The sequence below is a fragment of the Sprattus sprattus genome (assembly GCF_963457725.1).
Source record: "Sprattus sprattus genome assembly, chromosome: 11".
In the NCBI taxonomy this organism is placed as follows: Eukaryota; Metazoa; Chordata; class Actinopteri; order Clupeiformes; family Clupeidae; genus Sprattus; species Sprattus sprattus.
Genome location: NC_137909.1, coordinates 28,015,057 through 28,042,647, shown reverse-complemented (window position 1 = coordinate 28,042,647; position 27,591 = coordinate 28,015,057). Strand labels below are relative to the sequence as shown.

The window sequence follows — 27,591 nt, the reverse complement described above, 5'->3', positions numbered from 1 at the left end:
TGTTACTGCAGTCAACCTGACAACGGTAGGGTACTGTTCTTCTCATTAGCCAACCAGTTATCCAATTGTGATAAGCGAATGCTATTTTCACAATAAATGGAAACTGACGTGACGTGTATGTATCGCAGAAAGCAGTAAGAGGTTCTCAAGCCGACTTGAGACCATGTCAAGGAGAGGATAACCACTCTTCTACTCACGTTATGGGCATCCAGGGGAGGTCAAATCGATGGATCGCTAGATTAAACGCTGCGTCTTTTTGCAGCTCTGCTTTATAACGTTGCGACTCCGGTGAGTAGTTCGCAAACACTGATCCTAGAATAATGGTACTCTACATTAAATGAAATATGTAAGCGATCTATTGTTTAACCCTTGGCGGTAACTAGCAATAGCGTGATGTAACGTCAAGCTATGACATGACATGATTAGCTATTGCTAGTCTGCTAGCTGCTTCACTTAACAGGTACCGATAGTGCGGCCTGAATGCAGGGATACAATCGATAGCAAGCGAGCAACACTATGTTTTGCAGTAACTCAAATAAATGGTCGTTCTCAAACCAGCTGCTAGTTATCACATGATTATCTCATAGCGGTGTTAAGTAGCCAGTTTGGGGCTAATTAAATTACAAGCTAAGCAAGTAAGGATAATCTGAGGACAGACACTTGGCAGTTATGGCTAGCTTCATAGCAAGTCGTTATCCCATTCATTTCTGGCCTGCTTACTAGCAACTTACGCGGTTGCTGATATTGTCAGTTGTCATAGCCATTTTCGAGGTTGGCGAGCCGCCTGTTTTGCCACGCCGCATGCTACAATGTTATATGTCTGATAACCGTGTGAATGGGAAGTAGTTGTGTGAGAAGTAACAACAATACACAGTTTTGTATACCTGGCTAATATCATTTAGGTTTTTCGTTATGCTAGCAAATTGTGCTGTAAACACTACTTGCTCATTTGCTGAGCTTCTTCGCTATCAAACAAGCGACACTCCCCTACTTGTCATTTCTCTTTGAGGCTGCCGACAAACTGTCAGATCCAGCTGTCTCACAGGTAAAGCACTCGGGGGCGTCAATGAATGCTCCACAGGACCGGAGTCTGTGTCCGTACTTCAGCGCAAAGACTTGTTATTGTAATTCACTGAGTACTTTACTGTTGGTTGACTGACTTCTTTTTGCCAGATACACACAGAAGAATCATGCCAGGCAAACTCAAAGCGAAGATTGTGGCGGGACGCCACCTACCCGTCATGGACCGAGCTAGTGACCTCACTGATGCTTTTGTGGAGGTCAGTGTTTACGCTTTAAGTGTAATCCCATGGACTGAAGGCACACCTGCAGGATATTGCGTGCGTCTTGTGACATACAGTTGTGAAGATTTTGCTTGAGATTTGCAGGGTTTTCAGAGAAGTAGTGCCGTAGCATTCCTGTGGCACGTTGTGTGTCTGCACTGTGTCGGAAAATACTTTGGGCTACATGCTGTGTGCTTATTTCCACTGATGGCTGATGCTTTAGTTTTTGTCACTCTCAGACGTGTTCTCATACTACTTAAAATAGCACTGTGCTGGCACTGTAGTTGTGTATGGGTGAAGTTTAAGAACATTTTAAACTCACTGGGGTCGTTTATAGATCCACACACTGACTCTACTCTCCTTTCCTTTCATTTCACAGGTCAAATTTGGAAACACAACTTTTAAAACAGACGTCTACCCCAAGTCCCTAAACCCTCAGTGGAATTCTGGGTGGTTTAAATTTGAGGTGTGTGTGTGTGTTTATGTGTGTGTGTGTGTTTATGTGTGTGTGTGTGTGTGTGTGTGTGTGTGTGTGTGTGTGTGTGTGTGTGTGGTGGGGGGCGGGGGGGGGGGGGGGGAGTTCTTGCTCTGTGTTGTTTTCATATTCTCAGATTTTAAGCATTGGTTTTTAGAGTGAACAGCTTGCAAAAGTATCATTCAAGGTGATTGAAGTTGCACTTTTGTTAAAACCAGTGGGGGAGTGGGGAGCATGCAACACCCATTCCCTTATGCCTGTGTTTGTTGGTCAGGCTTGGGCAGAGTTATTGAATTGAGAAGTTTTCCTCCAGGCTCAGGTTAGGCGCTGACAGTGTTAGAAACTGCTGGGCTTTTGATGATTGGGCTTAAAAGCCTTGGTCTTGTGCCAGGAGGGACAGGAAATTCAGGCTTAAAAGCAGCACATTATTTGGCAATATCTGTAATGTGGGTGTTATCTAGAAATGCTTGTTTAGCGTATCAGTGTCTAATTACAGCTGTGTGTGTGTGTGTGTGTGTGTGTGTGTGTGTGTGTGTGTGTGTGTGTGTGTGAATAGGTGGATGATGAAGACTTGCAGGATGAACCGTTGCAGATCACGGTGTTGGATCACGACACATATAGTGCCAACGATGCCATTGGCAAAGTCTACATCGACATCGACCCACTGCTCTGTAGCGAGGCGGCCACAGTCATCTCTGGCTGGCTTCCTATTTATGACACTATACACGGTACTCTTCCATCCACACACACACACACACACACACACACACACTGCTCTGTAGCGAGGCGGCCACAGTCATCTCTGGCTGGCTTCCTATATACAGCCGCGGAAAAAATTAAGAGACCACTTCAAAATTATCAGTTTCTCTGGTTTTACTATTTATTGGTATGTGTTAAAGTAAAATGTACATTTTAGTTTTATTCTATAACCTACTGGCAACATTCCTACCAAATTTCAAATAAAAATATTGTCATTTAGATCATTTATTTGCAGAAAAATGACAATTGGTCAAAATAGCAAAAAAGATGCAGTGTCTTCAGATCTCGAATAATGCAAAGAAAACAAGTCACAGTACATTTACTATCCTCTGCCTACAGTAGTGAGTGGCATGGGTGCTAAACTAAAATGTCATGTTGCCTCCTCTCAGGTATCCGTGGTGAGATTAACGTCCTTGTGAAGGTGGATCTCTTTAATGATCTCAACCGCTTCAGACAGTCCTCATGTGGCGTGAAGTTTTTCTGCAGTGAGTATCTTTGTCTGTTTGTTTGTTTGTTTGTTTTGTGTGTGTGTGTCTGTGTGTCTGTGTGTCTGTGTGTCTATGTCTGTGTCTGTGTGTGGTCATGTTTACCCCATGACTGCATCGTTATCTTCTGTTGATGGGATTATGGCTTTAGTGAAGATCTGATTTTATTTGTGAGTGTGTGTGTGTGTGTGTATGTGTATAACTCTCTGTTTCACACACAGCTACGTCTATTCCGCGGTGTTACCGGGCTGTCATGGTCCATGGGTTTGTGGAGGAGCTGGTGGTGAATGAAGATCCAGAGTATCAGTGGATCGATCGCATCCGGACACCACGAGCATCCAACGAAGCCCGCCAAAGACTCATCTCCCTCATGTCCGGTATGTATACGCACACACACACACACACACACACACACACACACACCTTGAGCTTTCAGTGAAGCCCGCCAAAGACTCGTCTTTGTCATGTCAGGTACATACACACACACAAACTTGTCATTAGTCTGTGGTTAGATCCAACTAAACAATCTAAACGTTCATTCATCCAAAAGTCTCTGGATCCCAACCCTCCAGAGGCCCTTACTACTGAAGGAGAATCTGATCTCTGTGATCTGTGAATCCGATATCAGCAGTATGTGTAGTTGTGTTTGTATTCATGAGTGTCTATATGCACGTGTTTGTGTCTATCTCTCTACGCCTGCTTCTGGAAGTTTACATTCTGTGTTTGTTTGTGTGTGTGTGTGGTTGTGTGTGTGTGTGTGTGTGTGTGTGTGTGTGTGTGTGTGTCTCTCTCTGTCTCTGTCTCTGTCTCTGTGTGTGTGTGTGTGTGTGTGTGTGTGTGTGTGTGTGTGTGTGTGGTGCAGGGGAGCTCCAGCGTAAGATTGGCCTGAAGGTCCTGGAGATGGGGGGGAACGCGGTGGTGGGCTACCTGCAGTGCTTCGACCTGGAGGGGGAGAGTGGCATCGTGGTGAGGGCCATCGGCACCGCCTGCACCCTGGAGAAGCTCACCAACCCCCCCTCCAACGCCCAGCACACCGCCAACTCCTCTCCGTCCAAAGACATCAGGGAGTGAGTACAGCACACACACACACACACTCACACACACTCCTTCATGCTGCATGCTAGCCCGGTGCATGGAGGAAAATGCCCTTGGTATGCATCAGTTAGTTCGTCACTGTTTGAATATAGGTGTGCGCGTGTGTATGTGTGTGCGCGTGTGTGTGTGTGTGCGCGTGTGTGTGTGTGCGCGCGTGTGTGTGTGTGTGTGTGTGTGTGTGAGAGAGAGTGTGTGTGAGAGTGAGTGTGTGTGAGAGTGAGTGTGTGTTAGAGTGAGTGTGTGTGAGAGTGAGTGTGTGTGAGAGTGAGTATGTGTGAGAGTGAGTGTGTGTGTGAGAGTGAGTGTGTGTGAGAGTGAGTGTGTGTGAGAGTGAGTGTGTGTGAGAGTGAGTGTGTATGAGAGTGAGTGTGTGTGTGAGAGAGTGTGTGTGAGAGTGAGTGTGTGTGTGAGAGAGTGTGTGAGAGAGTGTGTGTGAGAGAGTGAGTGTGCGTGTGAGAGAGTGTAAATGCTGACTATTAGTTTAAGGATTTATTGCTTTAAATACACTGTAACTATATTCTAGTTCACATTTAATGATGGAGTGTGTCTGTGTGTGTGTATGTTTATACCCGTGGTAGAGTTGAACTGTTTCATACACAAACACACCCCACTCAATCCTGCGCCTGTCCCTGCATGTGCCTCTCTCTCTCTCTCTCTCTCTCTCTCTCTCTCTCTCTCCCTCTCTCTCTCTCTCCTTCTCTCTTTTCTTTTTCCCGCTCCTCCCTTTTCTCTTGCATGCTGCTTTCTTCCTGCCTTCACGCACGGCTCGTTTGGAAACCTTAGAGAACTTGAGATTTGGATCACTGAATACGACGGGTGTGTGGAGTGTGTTTGTGTATATATATATGTGTGTGTGTGTGTGTGTGTGTGTGTGTGTGTGTGTGTGTGTGTATGTAGATGTAGATGTAGATGTAGGTGTGTGTGTGTGTGTGTGTGTGTGTGTGTGTGTGTGTGTGTGTGTGTGTGTAGATGTGTGTGTGTGTGTGTGTCATTTGTGAGTGGAAAGGGTGCAGCCTGAGAGGCCCCTTACATTGTGCAGAGGGAGTGTAGTTTGTTTTGGTGTGGTGCGTGTGTCGTAGAGATTAGGTTCAGGTGAGTCACTGAGAATAGAATAAAACAGGTAGTTTAGTTTAGTTTACTTTAGTTTAGTTTAGTTTAGTTTAGTTCAGTTTAGTTTAGTGTGTTGTTATGTTTGCCTGTCTAAGCAGATTCATAGCTATACATTATAAATCCCTTTCAAATCCAATATACGTTTGTTTTGTCATGCATGTCAATTGCACATAGTGAGTAATTTTAACTAAACATTCTGGTTTATAATTAATCCCAGAGATATTTTTTACCCCAGAATGACCTTGAATCTGAACTGTCATAATACAAAATTATTAAAATTGAATTTGCTGCATTGATCTACAGGAGTTGCTATTGGACATGATTGGCAAACCTTCTGTCCAGGTCATGATAAAACAGAAGGGTTTCTTTCAGCACGTTCCAATTCAATTCAATTTTATTTGTATAGCGCCATAACAATACAATTGCCTCTAGGCGCTTAACAGAGCCCAGAGCCTAAACCCCCTTACGGTGCAAACCCATGCCACCGTTGAGAGCGACGCGATCTCTAAACCCAATGCATTTCAATGGGAGCCAATCCATTGTGACGTAAATTAGCGATCTGAACGACGCGTCCGTTGAAAATTCGAACATGTTGAAACTTATGCAAATGAGGAGCGATATTTCCCGGCAGCAGCCAATGAGATTGTTTGGTGTCGTCTTTGACAGTTGGACTGTATGCTATTTCCACACGCTACACCACGCCCACTCAAAGCGATGGAAGTCGCTCACAACGGTGGCATGGGTTTGTACCGTTAGTGCAAGCACAATGGCAACAGGGGCAAGGAAAAACTCCCTGTTAGGCAGGAAGAAACCTTAGGCAGAACCACGGCGCATAAGGGGGGACCTATCTGCTTGATTCCACCGTTAGTGACCTTCAGTTAAAGGTGGAGAAATGAACTGTGTTGGGAAGTGGAGGTCAAACAGGCAGCCCTGAGGCAGACAGACAGCCCTGAGGTAGACAGACAGTCCTGAGGTAGACAGACAGACAGCCCTGAGGTAGACAGACAGCCCTGAGGTAGACAGACAGCCCTGAGGTAGACAGACAGTCCTGAGTCAGGCAGACAGCCCTGAGGCAGACAGACAGCCCTGAGGTAGACAGACAGTCCTGAGTCAGGCAGACAGCCCTGAGGCAGACAGACAGACAGCCCTGAGGCAGACAGACAGACAGCCCTGAGGCAGACAGACAGACAGCCCTGAGGTAGACAGACAGTCCTGAGTCAGGCAGACAGCCCTGAGGCAGACAGACAGACAGCCCTGAGGCAGACAGACAGACAGCCCTGAGGCAGACAGACAGACAGACAGCCCTGAGGCAGACAGACAGACAGCCCTGAGGCAGACAGACAGACAGCCCTGAGGCAGACAGACAGCCCTGAGGTAGACAGACAGCCCTGAGGCAGACAGACAGACAGCCCTGAGGCAGACAGACAGCCTGATGGTTAACCTTTGTTAAACTTGTACATATTTGTCAGTCAGTTAAAGAGTGAGTGAGTGGGTGTTTGTTGAGTGAATTCAGTGTTGTTCAGTGTTGTTCAGTGTTGTTGTTGTTTTTGTTCTTAATGTTTGTGTTCTGTGCTGCGGATCCTACAGGACCTGTGTGTGTTTGTTATGCGTGTGTTGGTGTGTGTGTGTGTGTGTGTGTGTCAGGGTGTGTGTCAGTGTGTGTGTATCAGTCTTTAGTCTGAGCAGCCACAGCCTACAGTGGTTGCATTCCAGTCAGAAGGTGTGTCTAACACGTGCAAGTGTGCGTGTGCAACGCGCGTGTGTGTGTGTGTGTGTGTGTGTGTGTGTGTGTGTGTGTGTGTGTGTGTGTGTGTGTGTGTGTGTGTTTCCAGATCTCCGGCGGCGTGTGTGTCGTCGGGCTGTCGCTCGAGCCACAGCAGCCCCGTGCACGGCGCAGCGTCCCGCCTGGCGCAGGGCTTCAGTGTGTCCTATCCCACGCTGCTCTTCTCCGGTACGCTGGGCCACGGTCGCCCCCGGGGACCCCCCCGTCCCCGCTGTGCCAACACCCCCCTCCCTCAGGCCTTGGCCCCCGCAGCCAGACAGTGTAGGCAGGTACCCTCCTGCTCCAGACCACTTCACCCCCCCCCCCCCCCCCCCCCCCCCTTCAACACCCAAAACCCCAACCCCCGACCCCCCACCCCCCCTCCACGATCACCTCCCCTGCCATTGGATGGGGAAGGATTTGACATCACCAACTCCAGCCAATCAACTCCCTTCAGCTGCCAAAGCATCCTCCTCCTCCTCCTTCCTGCCACGCCCTGTGATAGCTAGGCTCCGCCTCTCAAAACTGACGGGGGAACTAAACATTCTATTAAGAGCGCTCCTCCGTCAAAAAAATCAGCCAATCAGAAATCTTGTGGTGGCTCTGTCCATAGTTGAGTCAAACCAATCGGAAGTCTCCCTCTCCACACCTGGACACGCCAGGTAACAGCATGGCGAAGTCTGCCCAGCTGCGTGCTTTGCACCCTCTGGTGGGTTTTCAGGGTGTGCAGAGACATTGGTGTTTCCACGGTTACTACCTTGCATTCAGTGGTTAGAATAAGAAAACGTACAAACAAAGGTCCGATTTGTTGTTTCACGTGTAACTATGGCAACAGCTCAGTCCCGCTGGTGGCGCACGCCCACTTCTCTGACTGTGAATGTTGGTGGAGACCATCCAGCCAATCAGACGCGTGTGTTCTGAGTTTAGAGTTCTTCACTCACACACACACACACACACACGAGAACTTGGGGTACATCCCTGCTTTGGTTACTATGGTTACAAGAGCGTTCTGCTTTGGTTAGCTGAAACAAATGCTTCTTCATTTCTTTCATTTCATTTTTCTCTCTCTTTCTTTTCTTCTTCTTTACTCCTTCGTTTCTGCCGTCGTTCCTCCTCAGTTCAAGTGATTCTGTGTTCTGTGGGGTTGTTTTATTTCCCATCCTTCAGCCATGCAGTTCCCTCCCTCCCTTCCTTCATCACACACACACACACACAAACACACACACACACACGCATTCACAAACATCCTCCCTTCCTCCTGACATCCCTGCTGTGTCAGCATGTGCTTGAGTGTGTGTGTGTCTGGGTCTGAAAGTGAGTGATTGGGTGGATGAGTGTGCGTGTGTGTGTTTGTGTGTATAAGTGTGTGTGTGCATACATGCGTGCGCACACGCAAGTATGTGTGTGTATGAGTGATGTGGGGTGTTAACGTATGGTGGCATGTGTGTGAGTGTGAGTGACAGGATGTGTGCGCATGCATGTGTAGATGTGAGCTTGAGTGTGTGTGTGGTGATGTGTGTGTGTGTGTGTGTGTGGTGATGTGTGTGTGTGTGTGTGTGTGTGTGTGTGTGCGTGCGTTTGTGAGCGTGAGTGACGGGGTGTGTGTGTGTGGTAATGTGTGTGTGTGTGTGTGTGTGTGTGTGCACGTGCGTTTGTGAGCGTGAGTGACGGGGTGTGTGTTCCCTGGTTCTCCGGCAGGCCTGTGTTTGGGGAAGAGTGCCCCTGTAACCCTCTCTCCTCCGGACCCTCCACCCCCCTGAGGGCTCCGGCCTTCTCCTTCTCCCCCTCCAAGTCCTACAGCCGCCAGTCCTCCTCCTCCGACACCGACATCAGCCTCACACCCAAGACTGGTAAGGCCTGACCTCCATCCTGACCCCTGACCTCTTAACCCTGTTACCCCTCATCGTCTACTCAATATTTCAACCCCGACCCAAACCCCCTTCACATACACCCTTCAACATCTACCATTACCCCTCAACATCTACCGTTACCCTTACCCTTCAACATCTACCATTACCCCTCAACATCTACCGTTACCATTACCCCTTAACATCTACCCTTACCCCTCAACATCTACCGTTACCCTTACCCTTCAACATCTACCATTACCCCTCAACATCTACCGTTACCCTTACCCTTCAACATCTACCATTACCCCTCAACATCTACCGTTACCCTTACCCTTCAACATCTATCATTACCCCTCAACATCTACCGTTACCATTACCCCTTAACATCTACCATTACCCCTCAACATCTACCCTTACCCCTCAACATCTACCGTTACCCTTACCCTTCAACATCTACCATTACCCCTCAACATCTACCGTTACCATTACCCCTTAACATCTACCATTACCCCTCAACATCTACCCTTACCCCTCAACATCTACCGTTACCATTACCCCTTAACATCTACCATTACCCCTCAACATCTACCCTTACCCCTCAACATCTACCGTTACCATTACCCCTTAACATCTACCATTACCCCTTAACATCTACCATTACCCTTCAACATCTACCCTTACCCCTCAACATCTACCGTTACCATTACCCCTCAACATCTACCATTACCCCTTAACATCTACCATTACCCCTTAACATCTACCCTAACCCCTTAACATCTACCCTTACCCCTCAACATCTACCGTTACCCTTCAACATCTACTGTTACCACTCAACATCTACTGTTACCATTACCCTTACCATTACCCCTCAACATCTACCCTGACCCTTCAACATCTACCATTACCCTTAACATCTACCATTGCCCTCAACATCTACTGTTACCCTTCAACATCTACCGTTACCCCTCAACATCTACTGTTACCATTACCCTTACCATTACCCCTCAACATCTACTGTTACCCTTCAACATCTACCCGGACCCTTAAACATCTACCCTTACCCCTCAACATCTACCGTTACCCTTCAACATCTACCCTTACCCTTCAACATCTACCGTTACCATTACCCTATCCTCTCCATCTGTCCCCACACTGTCAATCCGTAAAACCTTTTCGTGCAGGTCCCATCTTCAGGTCCCTAGTCCCCAATTGTTTGACTTCCTGAAGTAATGAATTCCTGCCCTAGACCCTTTTGATGTGATTTCCACCCTGGTGCCCCTTACCTTTGATATGACCTTACTTTGTTTTTTGCTGAGTGTCCCCTGATACCTGTGATAATTATACACTATAAGGAAACAGCGTCTGGGGGCACTGAGAGAAATATTAGTGTTGTCTCCCTCTCATTTGTCCTGTTTATTTTCTTTTGTCATTGTATATTTTGTGTTGTGATAATTTGCTTTTTCCTTTTTTTAGAGGTTTTGTTGTTGTGTTTGTTCCTGGGTCGCACACATACACACACACACACACACACACACACACACACACACACACACACACAGCAACATGTGTGCATCTTTATTTTTGCGATGCTATTGTTCACAGTCCAAGAGCTTTATAAGATTGTTTGGAAGAGTGTTTCCTACACAAATCAAAGTCACACTAGCTGAGACTACAATTGAATTAACTTCGCAAAGACATTTCTATCCTCTTTTTTTTCAGTAGAGTTATTGATTTTGATGGACTTCTTACCCTGGCGCTCCAAACTAACATGGAAAAGTTTGCAGTAAGGGCCATTCTAGTGCACCAGCGGAGTGTCAGGCGTACAACCAGTTACCAACCCGCTCTGGGACAGGTCTGGACCAAATTTGGCACTGGTTTGGTCCTGATGGCCTGATCCCGCCCATGTTTGGCCCTAATTCTGCCCAGATCTGTCCCAGATCTTCACCAGAGTAACTGCTTTTGGGGCGTTCAACCACCAGTAATCCAACTTTCAACTAGACCCCAGGCTGGATGCATTAGTAAATCACATTCAAGATGAGACTGAATAATAATAATAATACAAATTATTATTTTAATTATCATTATAATCACAACCCTGAGATCTCTGCCTGTGGTCCACTTGAAAGTTCTTCCTTCTTTTCATCTCTGAACTTCTAGACCATTCCATCATTTGTCCTTTTTCCTGTTTTTCTTTGTGTGTCCATCTCTTGTTGTTTTCTATTTGATTCCACTCTGTTCTTCATACGCCTCTTCTCATACCCATCTTACCAATCTTCCTCTTCTCATCCTGTTTTGTCTGTGTCTGGCTCGTTCTGTTTACCCTTCCTGTTTCCTCCTTCCTGTTTTCTTTTCTGTTTCCCCCTTCCTGTTTCCCCCTTCCTGTTTCCTCCTTCCTGTTTCCCCCTACCTGTTTCTCCCTTCCGGTTTTCCCTTCATGTTTCTCCCTTCCTGTTTCTCCCTTCATGTTTCTCCCTTCCTGTTTCCTCCTTCCTGTTTCCCCCTTCCTGTTTCTCCCCTTCCTGTTTCCTCCTTCCTGTTTCCTCCTTCCTGTTTTCTTTTCTGTATCTCCCTTCCTGTTTCTCCCCTTCCTGTTTCCTCCTTCCTGTTTCCTCCTTCCTGTTTTCTTTTCTGTATCTCCCTCCTGTTTCTCCCCTTCCTGTTTTTTCCTTCTGGTTTCTCCCTTCCTGTTTTCCCCTTTTTCTTTCCTCTGTCCCATTTCCCCCTTTCCTGTTTTCCACTTTTCTGTTTCCTGTCCCCCTCATGTCTCTGTCTTCCCCCTCAGACGTCCGTCCGTCTCGTCCCGTCACTTTCTTCCTCTCTCCCAGCTCTCCCATCCTCCTCTCCTCAGACTCATCCCTTCACATTCCCCCACGCAAACTCCGCCACTCAGGATCAGCGGGAACCCCCAGGAGCACGACTCCTCCCCCCATTCATGTGACCCACTCAGAAGCATCCATGCTGAGAAAAAGTGTCTCTTTCAGTGAGGACTTGCTCCTGGCAGCCTCTGGTAGGACACACTCGCTGTGATATACCCCCTCAACCCTCAGCAGCAACACACCTCACCCACACTCTGACCCACACACTAAATGGTTTGCATTAACACTAAACTCATCTTTACCCATTAGTTAATTATGCTGAGTGTGTGTGTGTGTGTGTGTGTGTGTTTGTGCATGTGTGTAGCACATGGTCAGTATCCCCATCCCCCCCCCCCCCCCCCAGTTTTTGTTTGTTTTGTTTATAAAAGCATTTGTTTTACGCCCGAAAAGATCTTTGGATTCGTCCTCTAGGGGTGAATTTGACATTATGGCCCACACAAAAATAAACACCACAGTTATCACAGGAATCTACCATTTGACTGACCCCCTAACCTTTGACCTCACGGAGCATGCCCAGTTTGAAACCCTCCCATCCTATCTATAGATGGGAGAAAACATCCTGATTCTAGTCCCCCAGAGCTGGAACAGGAGGGACGCTTGAACAATACAGTTAGCGATATAGTTAGCCATGAGCTAATATATGTATTAGATATATAGTTAGCCATGAGTTCATATATATTAGATATATAGTTAGCCACTTGTACAGTTAGAGCAATTGTGTTAGTATGTAACTGTGCTCTTTCCTCTTGCAATGTTTTGGGATAGTCATGAAACTAATATTATTATTTCTGCTTGAATTGGGACGTTTTTAAATACTACCAAACCTCACAACGTTTGCAGTGGGGAAAATGCAGTTGCAATGCATGCAGTTGTTCATGAAATTGCCAGTCACAACTGACATAACTTTCAAGTTATACTAAATATTATGTCAGTCTCACTGCTGAATTGGAAAATCATGCCAGATTTCAGTACTTTGGTTTTTGAGTTGAAACCAGATAGTTGGTCACATTCTTTAGGTTTGAGGAAGATTTCTCAATACTGCCATAAACATGTAACTGTATCCATTACAAACCATGGAAATTCAGTTGTTTGAGGTTGTTAACTAGTGAGCATGATGTGAACGTTCTACATTGAGCAGAGTAGTGAGGTTCTTCACTTCACTTCACTGTGTGTGTGTGTGTGTCACTTCCCTGGATGGGTTAAATGCAGAGGTTAATTTCAGAGTGTGTGTGTCTACACCACCTCTGCCATAGAGAGGACTTTCACTTTTTTTTCACTTTCACGTTATGCATCGTTGAGTAGAGCAGTGCGGTTGTATACCAGTAGCCCAGGTAGAAATGTTGTGTGCAAGTGACTTGAACTCTTGAGATTGTGTCACCATGACCTTAAAGAGAGAGGTTGTTATGCATGAACAGTACAGTGAGCTTGCTACAGTGAATGGAGCAGTAAGGTTGAATATCAGTTACTAGAGCTAAGAGAGTGTGCACTGGTGAATATAGGCCTAAAGTTTCTGGAGAATTTATGTTGTGCACTAGGGAATGGAGCAGTGAGGTTGTGCACTAGGGAATGGGGGAGAGAGTGAGGTTGTTGTTAGACCAGTGTGGATGTAAGTAAGTAAGTAAGTAAGTAAGACTTTATTTATATAGCACATTTCGTACAGGAGTTGCAATTCAAAGTGCTTTACATTAATTCAATAAGAGCAAGCAGCAGGAGCAATAAAATATTGGTCAACATCGTATCAGAACCTGATGTTCCGATAGGCTTAAAATATTAAAATCATAATAAAAGTAATAAAACCCTTCTGCCTGGTATTTAGCGCAGTCGAAACCATAGTGCTGCTCCATAGATTCCGACCTACCCTGTTAAATATTTTCCCTAGCTATGTTTCCCCGGCCAAAGGCCACCCTTCCTTCTATACCCTTCCTTCAGAGGCCTCTGTGTGCACTGGAACATTTAGCAGTAAAGAGGTTGTGCACTAGTGAATATAGGTCTGAGGTTGTGAAAATAAATTAGGTTGTGCACTAGTGAATGTAGCAGTGAGGTTGTGCACTAGGGAATGGAGCAGTGAGGTTGTGCACTAGGGAATGTAGCAGTGAGGTTGTGCACTAGTGAATGGAGCAGTGAGGTTGTGCACTAGGGAATGGAGCAGTGAGGTTGTGCACTAGTGAATGGAGCAGTGAGGTTGTGCACTAGTGAATGGAGCAATGAGGTTGTGCACTAGTGAATGGAGCAGTGAGGTTGTGCACTAGTGAATGGAGCAGTGAGGTTGTGCACTAGGGAATGGAGCAGTGAGGTTGTGCACTAGGGAATGGAGCAGTGAGGTTGTGCACTAGTGAATGGAGCAGTGAGGTTGTGCACTAGTGAATGGAGCTGTGAGGTTGTGCACTAGTGAATGGAGCAGTGAGGTTGTGCACTAGTGAATGGAGCAGTGAGGTTGTGCACTAGGGAATGGAGCAGTGAGGTTGTGCACTAGTGAATGGAGCAGTGAGGTTGTGCACTAGTGAATGGAGCTGTGAGGTTGTGCACTAGTGAATGGAGCAGTGAGGTTGTGCACTAGTGAATGGAGCAGTGAGGTTGTGCACTAGTGAATGGAGCTGTGAGGTTGTGCACTAGTGAATGGAGCAGTGAGGTTGTGCACTAGTGAATGGAGCAGTGAGGTTGTGCACTAGTGAATGGAGCAGTGAGGTTGTGCACTAGTGAATGGAGCAGTGAAGTTGTGTTTTTCTCTCAGGAATGGGCAGTGGGGGAAGTGCAGGCAAGGAGGCTGGGCCTCTGAAGACCCTGCTGAGGCAACAGACCCAAACAGCTCTGGAGCAGCGGGTAAGACGCACATACACACACATCACAAAACACACACACACACACACACACACACACACACATTGAAAACACAGATGTGTTCACGGTTCAGCGATTGACCTTGAAGTTGATCTCGTGCTAGTCTTACTTTTTTACTTACTAATTTTACTTTGTTTGGTTTCTATCATTGATTAAGATATTTTAACATATTAATAATACTCTGACTTATCTTTTACCTCTTACTTCAATAAGCAATGAGAATGAATGTAAGGTAGATAATGTGTTCATTGTATCTTCAGTGTTTGTTGGACATTTAGAGAGTTTAGTGAATTGTGATTGCGATTGCAAAAGTGAATGAATGTGTGAATATCATTTGCATGGAATCGTTAAGGGCGAGGTAAACATACGTGAATAACTGGAGCAATACAAATAATGTCCTATCAGAAGAAGAAGTGAATAACATGCCTCTTCATCCCCTCATCCTGCTGGCATAGGGCTTCCCCACCTCTGGTGGGTTTGTGGGTACAAGGGTATGTGGACAAACTGCCTGGTGACCTTTTGACCTTTTCTTGTGTTCCCAAAGTCACCCGTCATATTCCGTTTCGTCTGTTGTGTCTGTCTGATGTCCCCACTGAGAGTTGGAGGACCCTTTTCTTTGTTGCGCTGCAGGTCTTCACCATTTTCCTTTTTGTTTACCTCACTGCATTTCTGTCATGGTTCGTCAGTCTGGGACTTTAGCATGTGTCTGTGTTGACCTAGATGTGAAACACCAGGCCACTCAGTGCCTGGCTCTTGTCAAAAGATCTTTCTACAGCAAGATACACTGGACTGTTTAGGTTATAATAATAATAATAATTCATTTTATTTTTAAAGCACTTTTCATTCAAAGGAATCTCAGAGTGCCTATATATTAGAAAATAACTATAATAATACAATAAAATTAAAAACAAATTTAAATATTAACATAAGCATAACAGAAAAGATTATCAGATAGGTTATCACAAGGCCATTGCTTTCAATGTCTTCTAATCTTTCTCCGAGACTGTCTTCATCATTGAAGTTAAATTAGCCTAAACCATTCGTGAATTTGAACCTGATTTTACAGCTCTGACATACAGACCTTACCGAACTTACCGAAAACAATGCCATGTTGCTCTTACAAGAGAATGGCTAACGATATACAGATATGGATAGCTAGCATAGGCCTTTGAGGACTATTGCTGAGCTGTTTCTTTACCCTGTTTCTGGTCTGCCATCTTCATCTCCTGGTGTTTGTCCCTGGCATGTCGAATGCGGTTTGATTTTTTTTCTCTTTCTCTGTCGGTGAAGATGCTCCCTTCACTGTCTGAATGCTACCTGATACAGTACACCTGATCAGCAGTTTGAATGCTAACCGATGTTGACAATATGGGAATGCTAATGGCTACACGTCACCCGTTGTGGTTTCACTAACTGCAAAAAACAATGAAATCAGAGTGTAAATGTCAAATCGGTACCACCTAATCACCTACCAAGTGATGGTTACATTTTGTCAAATGTGTCTATGTCTATAGAATGACTGTGATCATACTAACTGAAAAAAAACACTGCATAGATTATCACACTGTGTAAGTGTTAGCTGTCACATCTTTAAAGTGAGAACTGCTTGTGCTCATCGTATAGCCCAGTGGTTCTTAACCCTATTGGAGGTACTGAACCCTGCAAGCTTCATCAGGGCATTCGCCAAACCCTTTGTATTTGACAAATTAAATACGATTTCTTCAAAACGTAGGTAAAAAAAACGACCCGACATTGCTAGTGTGGACCGCGCTATACTGTGTGTGTCTTGACTCCTGCCGAACCCCTGAGAGTGACTCAACGAACCCCTGGGGTTCGATCGAACCCATGTTAAGAACCACTGGTATAGCCTATATGTGCAAGTGTTATAGTTGAACCACACTGAGTTAGAGTTGTAGCAACACTGCACACTGTAGTCAGTCCTCTTCGTGACAACAGGGGACATGAGGAGAATAGCATTCAAATGACATGTCGTGTAGGATGCTGGATGCCCCTGTAAGGATGTGGGAATGTTGTGATGCATTGCATGCAAGAGGAAGGCTGGTCAGTTTCCTCTCTGGTACCTTCACCTGTTAAAAAGTAGTGGGCAAACTCCATAAGTTTGAAAGGAAAAGGACAATAACACTCAGTTCTTGATTTTTCAAAAACTCTCAAACAACACTCAACTCCTACCAGTAAAGTGGTGCAGTGAAGCTTTAGAGCTGTTCTTGTTGCAAAGAGTGCATATTTAAAATAAAATGAGTTCTGTTGAGTTTTGTTTCTTTATTCAATTGATTTTGCAAGTCTATGTGATCTTTTACCACAGTTCTGAATGACCTTTGACCTTGGTCTGACCCTTCCATACCCCTTCTCTCCCAGGAGTTTCCCTTCTTCACGCTCTCGTCGTTCCCTCCGGGCTTCCTCTCACACATTGGCGGCGTGGTCAGCGCCCGCTCCGTCAAGCTGCTCGACCGCATTCACAACCCAGGTGAGCGTCGCTCCACTTACACACCCTCACTCGCCCCACAAACACAAACAAACAAACACACACACACACACACACACTAATGCAGTCACATACAATAACATCCATTTAAATGCTGCAAAACAAAGCCTCTCTATGTGGTTCTGGACATCTCTTCTGGATGTTGCGTTGATGGAGGTGGGAGGCTAATTGTGTAATTGGTCAGTTGTCTTTATCAGGAGTATTAAGACCCTGTAGAATTCTAACGTTTGTGTAGACTGAGCTTTTTTTTTTTTTTTTTTGCTCGTTGTTTGTGGTCAGTTTTGTTTGAGTGTCGGTCATATTGTGAGTCAGTTTTAGTGTCTAGAAGAGTGTATGAAGTCAACATTATTATACATTTGTAACTGACTAATGCCAGTAGACTCGAAGAGTTTCAGTTTTGGGCTTGATTCGGAGGTGCGTTTGTGACAAAAGATTTAGCTATGGGTTACTAGGAAGTTATTATGAAGGTTATCTCCTTGTATGTGAGCAGGTGTAGGTACATATTTCTGAATGTGTTTGTGTGTAAATAAATAATCCCAGGTTTAGGGGATCAAATTGAAAATGTAGCACAGTTCAGTCCTATTTGTGCCAGCAAAGACTACAGGTACACTTTAAATCACGCTTTTCATATAAAGCCAGTCCTCAGCTGCAAAACCATGGTGTGAAATGGGTTTATTGTGTCCTCTCTGGGGAAAATAGTCATTATATTGATGCATTTTGATGCTAACGTGAAGGATTCTGCATTGATGCAGGAAAATACAATAAGCGATTTGTTTTTGAATAATGTAATTCAATAATATGCAAGTCAGCACAATTAATTCAAACAACTGATCCATGCACACCATGTGTAATGTTACAATGTGACGCTAGCCGCACACAGTTAATGTAAACATATCATTCCACTGCAACCACAATGGATGTCAGTGAAAGGTGATACTGGCAATACATACATTTATTCAATCCATTGGGTGTTGTGATGCTATTTTTGTGCGGTCATCACATCGTGAATGCTTTAAGATATCTCTGCTGTTAAGTTTAATGCTTGTAGCCTACTTGCTACCACTTCATGCGTTGTCAATCCACAGTTCTTGTTTACATGTGTTTACCACAGATCATTTCTGTTTATACAGCCTAGGGGTATGAATAATAGAGATGTGAGAAAAAAACGAATACAGTGTAGTATAGCCATATTGTTTGGCGCAATTTTATATCAATACAGCCGTGGCAAGTATCAGAATGTTTATTTAATATATTATGATTTTAATTTTAATTTGGTACATACTTCGACTCTGATAACATAAGTCTGAAGTCCACAAAATTACGCGAAACCTCGTTCTACTCTTGCATTACAACAGAAATCGGAAAAAGAAAGTTAGGGTCGAGAACAAATCTACCATGCCAAGACTGCTGCAGGCTAGCCGTACACGAAACCGTGCTGTCTGCATTCACTTCGATTGTGGCTTTATTTTGACTTAAAATGGGAGAAATAAATCAGAGTGTATTGCAGAATCGAATTTTCATAATTGCTGTATTGCAAAATGCAGAGAATCTCAGAATACTGTGTAGCCCAAATATCATGATCGTATCGTCGCCTCTGTGGTAATTCCCAACCGTAATGAATATTAATTTTATCCTATAATAGCCAGTCTTTGTTACATAGGACAGTATCTGAATTATGTTGGTCTAATAGAAGGCCAGAATTTGTTTTAATAAGAGCACTAGTTTTTATGGAAGTTGTACTTACAATTTAGTAGGATACAAAATATTAAGTATTTACACATAGGCTAACTGCTGGGTAATTTTCTTTGAAAAATTAGTTTAAGTGTTTAATGCAGTTATTACAAGCTGGGTTCAGATCTTAACGCTTTTATTAATGAAAAAAGGACAAAAATGCATCATTTTATAATCGAATCATTACCCCTTTGAATCGTAATCGAATCGTGAGGTCAGAGAAGATTCAGACCTTTAGCACATCGTTGTGTCTTGTGCCGTCTTATTTCTTGACCACTTGTTTACTGGACCTTGAAGATCCCAATGAGAGTCTTGTCATGCTTTCCTTTAAAGTTATGGGCTTGGGTATTTTTTAAGGTTATGGGTATGGGTTAAGGTTATGGGTATTGGTTAAGGTTATGGGTATGGGTTAAGGTTATGGGTATGGGTTAAGGTTATGGGTATGGGTTAAGGTTATGGGTATGGGTTAAGGTTATGGGTATGGGTTAAGGTTATGGGTATGGGTTAAGGTTATGGGTATGGGTTAAGGTTATGGGTATGGGTTAAGGTTATGGGTATGGGTTAAGGTTATGGGTATTGGTTAAGGTTATGGGTATGGGTTAAGGTTATGGGTATGGGTTAAGGTTATGGGTATGGGTTAAGGTTATGGGTATGGGTTAAGGTTATGGGTATGGGTTAAGGTTATGGGTATGGGTTAAGGTTATGGGTATGGGTTAAGGTTATGGGTATGGGTTAAGGTTATGGGTATGGGTATGGGTTAAGGTTATGGGTATGGGTTAAGGTTATGGGTATTGGTTAAGGTTATGGGTATGGGTATGGGTTAAGGTTATGGGTATGGGTTAAGGTTATGGGTATGGGTATGGGTTAAGGTTATGGGTATGGGTTAAGGTTATGGGTATGGGTATGGGTTAAGGTTATGGGTATGGGTTAAGGTTATGGGTATGGGTTAAGGTTATGGGCTCAAATAAGGGGAAATGGTATGGGTGAAGGGTATGGGCCTGGCTATAGGGTAAAGGGTATGGGCCTGGCTATAGGGTGAAGGGTATGGGCCTGGCTATAGGGTAAAGGGTATGGGCCTGGCTATAGGGTGAAGGGTATGGGCCTGGCTATAGGGTAAAGGTTATGGGCCTGGGTCACGGTGAAGGATAAACACATGTGGGGACTGTGGGTTTCACTTCCAAAAGTGTCAAGAATCCATTACACACCAATGTCCATGATAGATGTTTGTCATTACTCATTAGAAGATTTTCCTGATGATTTTGAGCTGTGAATTCTGGGTGTGTTGTTTGGAGTCAGATTTTTGTTCTCTTTTTTTGAAATACTTTTCTTTTACTGCTTATGTGTGTCGGTGAATACTGTACATTTACCACCAGTGGTTCCAAAAGAATAACCTTGGTTCCGTTGATACTAGATGATAAATGAAGTTGAGTAAGGTCACAGCAATGGGATCTTTGAGGGAGAGATATTGTTGGAAACCATAAGGAGTTGTGCACATTTGGTTTGTCTTTAAGTTTGCCTTGCAGTAGGGAGACGGATTGGACTCATGTTGGTTGGTATTAGCCGTTTACAGACCACTCATGAAGTTTGGGTCTCTTGGATGTTAGGGCTTGTGTTGATATTAATGCAGTCAGGACTTTAGGCTTGAGGTATGGGGTTGGGGTGGAGTTCTGCTGGATTTCAAGTGTATGTGGGTGTGTGTGTGGGTGGGTGTGTGTGTGGGTGGGTGTGTGTGTGGGTGTGTGTGGGTGTGTGTGTGTGTGGTTTGTGTTCATCTGACATCATGATCATAGGGAATCAGTTTATGATAAGTGGGCCAAAAAGTACTGTTTTATCTTGCTCAGTGATTATCTCACTACCATCACTGATCAGACGTACAAGAGCTTTCAGTTATTGATAATCAGCATCCTGCTTCTTGTACATAGCATGTTGGGTTTTGCGCTAGCAGAGGTGCAATTTTGCCTCCAGTGTGGAACTCGTAACCTAGGTTACTAGAATCCTGGAAACTTATCTTTTCCTTTTTTTTCCTTTCTTTTTTAACCCTGTAGACTTTTACATTGAAGTTTGTTAAGCAGTGTTATGGGAAGTTTTCCAAAACAACCTTATTACTTGGCAGTTTTTTCAAGGCTGATTGCTAACTTGGTCCTTGCTAACTCAATGCTAACTTGACCCTAGCTAACCTAGCGCTTGCCCTCCGCCATGGCTAACGCAAAGTTAACTTATCCATACCTATCTTGGCCCAAGCTATCTCAGCCTTAGCTATCTTAGCACTGTGATGATGCTTTAAAATGGCCAACATCCTTAACCTCTTCGAGTCTGAGACCCTAGCGTCAGGGAACACAACCCATTTTGTATGGGTGAGTGTGTGGGTGTGGGTGTGGGTGTGAGCGTGGTTGTGTGTGTGTGTGTGTGTGTGTGTGTGCGTGTGTGTGTGCGTGTGTGTGTGTGTGTGTGTGTGTGTTTCGCCTGTCGAACTCTTTCTGTGCAGAAGTACTGATGTGAACGAAATGCTGAAAGCTAGAACGCTGCTGCATGCTCTGTCTCTATTTCTCACAGCCTCTGTTTTTTTTTGCTCTCTCTCTCTCTCTTTTTCTCTCTCTCAGTTCATCTCTCTTTCATTCTCTCAGTCAACATTTTCAGACTCTTTCTCTTAGTCTCTTACCATAATCTTCTTCATCACCTGCTTCCCCCATCCCCCCTCTATTTGAACGTGCTATCTCTCTCTCCCTCTCTCCCCCCCCCTCTCTCCCTCTCTCTCTCTCTCTCCTCCTCCTCTCGCTCTCTCTCCCTCTCCCCCTCTCTCTCTCTCGCTCTCCCTCTCTCTGTCCCCCCCATCTCTCTCCCTGTCTCTCTCTCTCCCTCTCTCTCTTTCCTCCTCGCTCTTTCCTCCTCGCTCTCTCTCTCTCTCTCTCTCTCTCCCTCTCTCGCTTTCCTCCTCGCTCTCGCTCTCTCTCTCTCTCCTCCTCCTCTCTCTCTCCTGCTCTTCTGTAGTGGCCTCTGTGATATTAACTCTCTTGTCTGTCTTTGCAGTTCCTGTGGAGTGGTGTCGTCCAGTGTTGTGATCTGTTTTGTCGTTGTTTTCTTCTGTTCTTTTTCTCTCTCTCTCTCTCTCTCTCTCTCTCTCTCTTTTTTGTTTTGTTCCCTTTCTCTCTCTGTTTTCTCTCTCTGCTCCTCTAACCGGTGGGTCTACTAATGTTGGGTTGTGAACGTGGCAGCGCTGGGTAGCAGCAGGTCTTACAAACTGCTTGACTGGAATAGTGGCACCGCCGCAGGTACCTAACTAAGACGCATTCTGGCATCTCCTTCTGATACTATGGCAGCTCAGTGAAAGACAAACACACACAAACACACCCTCCACACACACACACACACACACACTCCACACACACACACGCTGTGTGTTGTGTATATCCACTGTAAACCAACCACACAAGCTACACAGTACACATAGCCGACTCAATCACACACACATGCACAGATTGATGTGCATTACAGCAAATTGTGACACAAGCAAAGGTCAGGTTTTGCCCAGGCATTTTGTTCAGTGAGCTGCCATACCCTCTGCTGGTATGTGTGTGTGTGTGTGTGTGTGTGTGTGTGTGTGTGGGTGGTTAGGTGTGTGTAAGAGGAGAGTGTGTGTGTGTGTGTGTGTGTGTGTGAGTGTGTGTGTGTGTGTGTGTGTGTGTGTGTGTTGGGTGTGTGTGTGTGTGTGTGTGTGTGTGCAGCATGCGCTGTCTGGCTGCTCTTTCTCTGCTTTGGCTGTTCCTGCAACCTCACCCCAATCCCCCCCTCCTTTTCCCAAACCCTGATCACATGATCACATGTGTAACCAATCAGATGGTGGAATGGAAGTGGGGCGGTGTCTTGCAGTCCCACCTCTTTCTCCAGACAGACAGCCCTAACTCCACCCCTCTGTGGTTACTGTTGCTAAGCCAGTGGAAAAGTGATTTTAGGCGGGAAAGTTGGAGGGAGGGAGAGTGAGAGAGATATTGTTAGTTAGCGACGACCTTTTTTTCTCTTTCTGTTCTGTGTGCTGTTTGCCGTGTGGAATGGGCTGTCTGTCCAGTTCAGAGGGATTGGAGGCTTAGGGTGGGGGGGGGGTGGGGGGGTCCTGTGCTGATGATGTTTGGTATAGTACCTGTGCAGCAGTACTATATTTCTGATATAGTACTGGGACTATGGACAAACCTCAACTCGCAAGGGAGGAATCTCTGCACTCGTTGTGTGTTGTGTGTGTGTGCGTGTGTTTGTGCGTGTGTATGTTTGTATGTGGGGGCATGTCTGGCCCTTGATTGAAGGGGGGGGGGGGGGGGGGGGACGAGAGTGACTTCATTTAGCAAACACTACTCCTAGTGTAGTGCACAACGCTATGTATCCCAGTGAGGTGTTTAGGTTGGTGTGTTTGCTGATTCGCAGAAACTAGGGTCGCTGATCAGACTTGAGCAGATGTTTGGAGTAGTTTGTGGTAATCATACCGTGGAAATCACAAGGTTGTGAGCCGTCCTCATCATGATAATGATTCAGGTGGAAATGGACCGTGGTTGTTAAGTGAGAAAGATGACACTCTGCACACATTACAGTAAGAATGATTCAAAAATAAAAGCTAAAAGTATACCTGTATGAAACAGAAGTAGCAGTAAATCGTCAGTGTAAAATGTGAAAAGGGAGCTGCTCCTTAAAGGTACAGCTGCAGACTGCAGCAGTAATCACTGGCAGGTAACCAGCAGTGACCACTGTCAGGTAACCAGTAGTGACCACTGGCAGGTAAACAGTAGTGACCACTGTCAGGTAAACAGTAGTGACCACTGTCAGTTAACCAGTAGTAACCAGTGGTGACCACTGTCAGGTAGCCAGCAGTGACCACTGTCAGTTAACCAGCAGTGACCACTGTCAGTTAGCCAGCAGTGTCCACTGTCAGTTAACCAGTAGTAACCAGCGGTGACCACTGTCAGGTAGCCAGCAGTGACCACTGTCAGTTAACCAGCAGTGACCACTGTCAGTTAGCCAGCAGTGTCCATTGTCAGTTAACCAGCAGTAACCAGCAGTGACCACTGTCAGTTAGCCAGCAGTGTCCACTGTCAGTTAACCAGCAGCAACCAGCAGTGACCACTGTCAGGTAACCAGCAGTGACCACTGTCAGTTAACCAGTAGTAACCAGCGGTGACCACTGTCAGGTAACCAGTAGTAACCAGCGGTGACCACTGTCAGGTAACCAGCAGTGACCACTGTCAGTTAGCCAGCAGTGACCACTGTCAGTTAACCAGCAACCAGCAGTGACCACTGTCAGTTAGCCAGCAACCAGCAGTGACCACTTTCAGTTAGCCAGCAACCAGCAGTGACCACTGTCAGGTAGCCAGTAGTAACCAGTAGTGACCACTGGCAGTTAACCAGCAGTGACCACTGCCAGGTAACCGGCAGTGTCCACTGACGATAGCAGAGCTTGTAAATGCTTGCGGAAGCGTCTCTGTAAATAGAAGTGGAGTTTTTCGTGTGAGTTTACCTGTGGAGAGTTAACAAGACGCCATCATCCACCTTAGTGTTTAGCGGAGAGTACGAGAATGTTTAATAAATAAATAAGCAGATAAACCAGTCACAAGAGGACAACCTGTGTCTGCATGCCAGTGTTTGAGAGAGCTCTCCCCCTCTCTCTTAGTATCTACCTGTCTGTCTGTCTGTCTGTCTGTCTCGCTCTCTCTCTCTCTCTCGCTCTCTCTCTCTCTCTCTCTCTCGCTCTCTCGCTCTCCGTCTCCCTGTTTTTCTTTCTTTTTCTCTCTTTCTCTCCCTCTCTTTGTTCCTTCTGTTCTGTATTTATGTTGTTCTACCCCGGCTCTTTCTGCTCCTGTGTCGGGGTGGGCGGTCCCACTCGGCAGTCTGCATGATGACTCACTCATGTATTATTAATGATGTGGGTGTGGCAGCCAAAGGCGATGACATCACTAATGCTCCATCCTCATCTTCACCCTCCTTTACCTGAGTCAGCACGGAGCCCTATGTCTCATGAAGAGTGTGTGTGTGTGTGTGTGTTCGGTTTACTGGGACCGTGCAGACTCTACACACCACTTTTTCAATTATGTGTGTGTTTTTGTGTGTGTGTGTGGATGAGTAAATGGGTGAGAGAAATACATGAGAAAATGTTTGTATGAATATCTAATGTTACTTTGTCTATATGTATGTGTCTGATGGCGCGTATTTGTCCGTGTACGTGTGTACACGTGTGTGTGTGTGGGTGTATGTACGTGTGTACACACGTGTGTGTGTGTGTGTGTGTGTGTGTGTGTGTGTGTGTGTGTGTGTGTGTGTGTCTGTGTGTGTGTATCTGTGTATGTGTGTGTTGCAGATGAACCAGAGACACGGGATGCGTGGTGGGAGGAACTTCGCCAGGAGATCAAGTCTCACGCCAAAGCGCTTGGATGCCACGCGGTGGTCGGGTACAGCGAGTCCACCAGCATCTGGTATGTGCACACGCACATTCACACACACACACAGACTCATGAGCTTGTATTCAACGCACACACACACACACACAAACACACACACACACACACACACACACACAGACTCATGAGCTTGTATTCAATGCACACACACTGAAGCATGTTTACCTTATTTTCCTGACTATTAACCACACCGTATATAAACCACATTACTGTCTTGAATGTAATTGGATAAGACAAACATGTGTATTGACAGCACTCGTGTGTTAACCGCACGTTATGGTGTTATGTGGATGGAATGGATGCCAAACTTTTAAATCGAATGGTTAATCCAAAAGGGGGTCATTCCTTAACGTTACGTTGATATCGGAGTAAGCCCTGGGTCTATTGGTGATGCTTTATTTCGGTCAGGATTGCTAAATGTCCATGTGAAGCCATTTCACAATTCACATCATCCTCAAATGGTTATGATCACTATGAGTCACCCGAGACTTCCTTTTATGGGTGAGCTGATTTTGAGGAAATTCAACTTTGCAGCAAACGTGTTTCCTGGTTGCTATGGTTGTCTAGTAGCTATGCTAGATAACTAGCTAGCTAACCAAGGAAACTTTAAAACAATCTTAAATGTTTAAGTGAGTTCCATTTTACTGCATTTACTGTCTCCTTTATTAAACTTTAAGTAGGAAAATCACAGGGTAACACACATATTAACACATATTCACATGAGTTCATATTCACACACTAGCAGCTGCAAACTGTTAAGATAGAGATAGCTAGGAAAGTTAAAAACCTAGAATTGGTAGAGACCCTCTGGGTGCCCTTGCAGCTTCATATTAACAGAAGTTCAAATTCATTTAATATTATAATGAGCTCATATGAGCCCAGTTCCTACCCATTTGCTGTCTTTTATTATTAAATATATGTATTTACTTTATTACATTTTATTTTGTATATTTTATTAGAGTTGATTATGTAGATTTCTATGTTCGTTTCAGCTGTATGAATTATCACATGACCAGCTTGAATGTAAAATTGTCAGTTATTATTGTGTCATTGTATACATTTATGTGAAATCCAATACAAATAATTGAATATATATAAAATGAGCTCATATAACACACGCTTGCAACAACACACTGTTACGGTTCCCTAAGCTAGAGATGGCTAGGATCGTTCATTGCCTGGTTAGCATGAGACCTCGCATAGTTTACACCCCTCACAGAGGTTTACGCTCCGCACCGTCCTGTTAAATAGGGTCGGGTGGTAATACAGACACCCAGTACTTTATCATTATGGAAAAGGGAATGTGACAAAGTGTGAACGGAAATGAGATGTGTGTGTGTTATCTATCTGATGTTGTTTTTATCTGATACACTAATGGGATTGGTGTAGGAAAGAGGGACAGAGAAAGAGATACCCATCCACGCTTTACCTGGGACAGTTACTGTGGGCGTTTACCTGGGACAGTTACTGTGGGCGTTTACCTGGGACGGTTACTGTGGGCGTTTACCTGGGAGAGTTACTGTGGGCGTTTACCTGGGACAGTTACTGTGGGCGTTTACCTGGGACAGTTACTGTAGGCGTTTACCTAGGACAGTTACTGTGGGCGTTTACCTGGGAGAGTTACTGTAGGCGTTTACCTGGGAGAGTTACTGTGGGCGTTTACCTGGGAGAGTTACTGTGGGCGTTTACCTGGGACAGTTACTGTGGGCGTTTACCTGGGACAGTTACTGTAGGCGTTTACCTAGGACAGTTACTGTGGGCGTTTACCTGGGAGAGTTACTGTAGGCGTTTACCTGGGAGAGTTACTGTGGGCGTTTACCTGGGAGAGTTACTGTGGGCGTTTACCTGGGACAGTTACTGTGGGCGTTACTAACTACCAGGCAGAGAAGAAAGAAATACATTCCCCTTTATAGGCCAATCAGAGTAGAGACATTTGCCAAATCAATGTATAAACTGCGATTAATAGTCAGGAAATAACTGTATGTAAAATCTGTGTCACCAGCTTAACTTCTTTGTGTGTGTGTGTGTGTGTGTGTGTGTGTGTGTGTGTGTGTGTGTGTGTGTGTGTGTGTGTGTGTGTGTGTGTGTGTGTGTGTGTGTGTGTGTGTGTGTGTGTGTGTGTGTGTGTGTGTGTGTGTGTGTGTGTGTGTGTGTGTGTGTGTGTGTGTTCCTGCAGCGAGGAGGTGTGTATTCTGTCGGCGGCGGGTACGGCCGCAGTGCTGAACTGCCGGTTCCTTCAGGAAACTTGCCAGCAGGACACGCTCACCGAACACAGGTTGTCACGGCAACTCCCCCTCTTTCCCTCCGGGTCAGACAAGGTCGAGTTTGATTTGGGTAGTTCTGCCTCACTAGGGTATGTCACACACACACACACACTCGTGTGTATACAT

The 27,591-nt window shown here is 45.2% G+C and overlaps 1 protein-coding gene across 3 annotated transcripts in view; it reads left to right on the top strand.

Moving 5' to 3' along the window:
- c2cd5 (C2 calcium dependent domain containing 5) overlaps positions 1-27,591 on the top strand; it is a 45,000-nt gene continuing 17,409 nt past the window's right edge. Inside the window, exons 1-14 of one of the 3 annotated variants that reach the window (XM_080847733.1) lie at positions 1-288; positions 1,010-1,045; positions 1,174-1,280; positions 1,663-1,749; positions 2,315-2,486; positions 2,907-3,002; positions 3,224-3,379; positions 3,865-4,069; positions 8,668-8,819; positions 11,602-11,826; positions 14,427-14,515; positions 16,910-17,018; positions 25,102-25,216; positions 27,378-27,554. In XM_080847733.1, the coding sequence (XP_080703859.1) occupies positions 1,191-1,280; positions 1,663-1,749; positions 2,315-2,486; positions 2,907-3,002; positions 3,224-3,379; positions 3,865-4,069; positions 8,668-8,819; positions 11,602-11,826; positions 14,427-14,515; positions 16,910-17,018; positions 25,102-25,216; positions 27,378-27,554 (1,673 nt within the window). In that variant the 5' untranslated portion in view covers positions 1-288; positions 1,010-1,045; positions 1,174-1,190. The remainder of the gene's footprint in view (positions 289-1,009; positions 1,046-1,173; positions 1,281-1,662; positions 1,750-2,314; positions 2,487-2,906; positions 3,003-3,223; positions 3,380-3,864; positions 4,070-8,667; positions 8,820-11,601; positions 11,827-14,426; positions 14,516-16,909; positions 17,019-25,101; positions 25,217-27,377; positions 27,555-27,591) is intronic. The other 2 variants (XM_080847732.1, XM_080847734.1) reach the window with 2 other exon arrangements.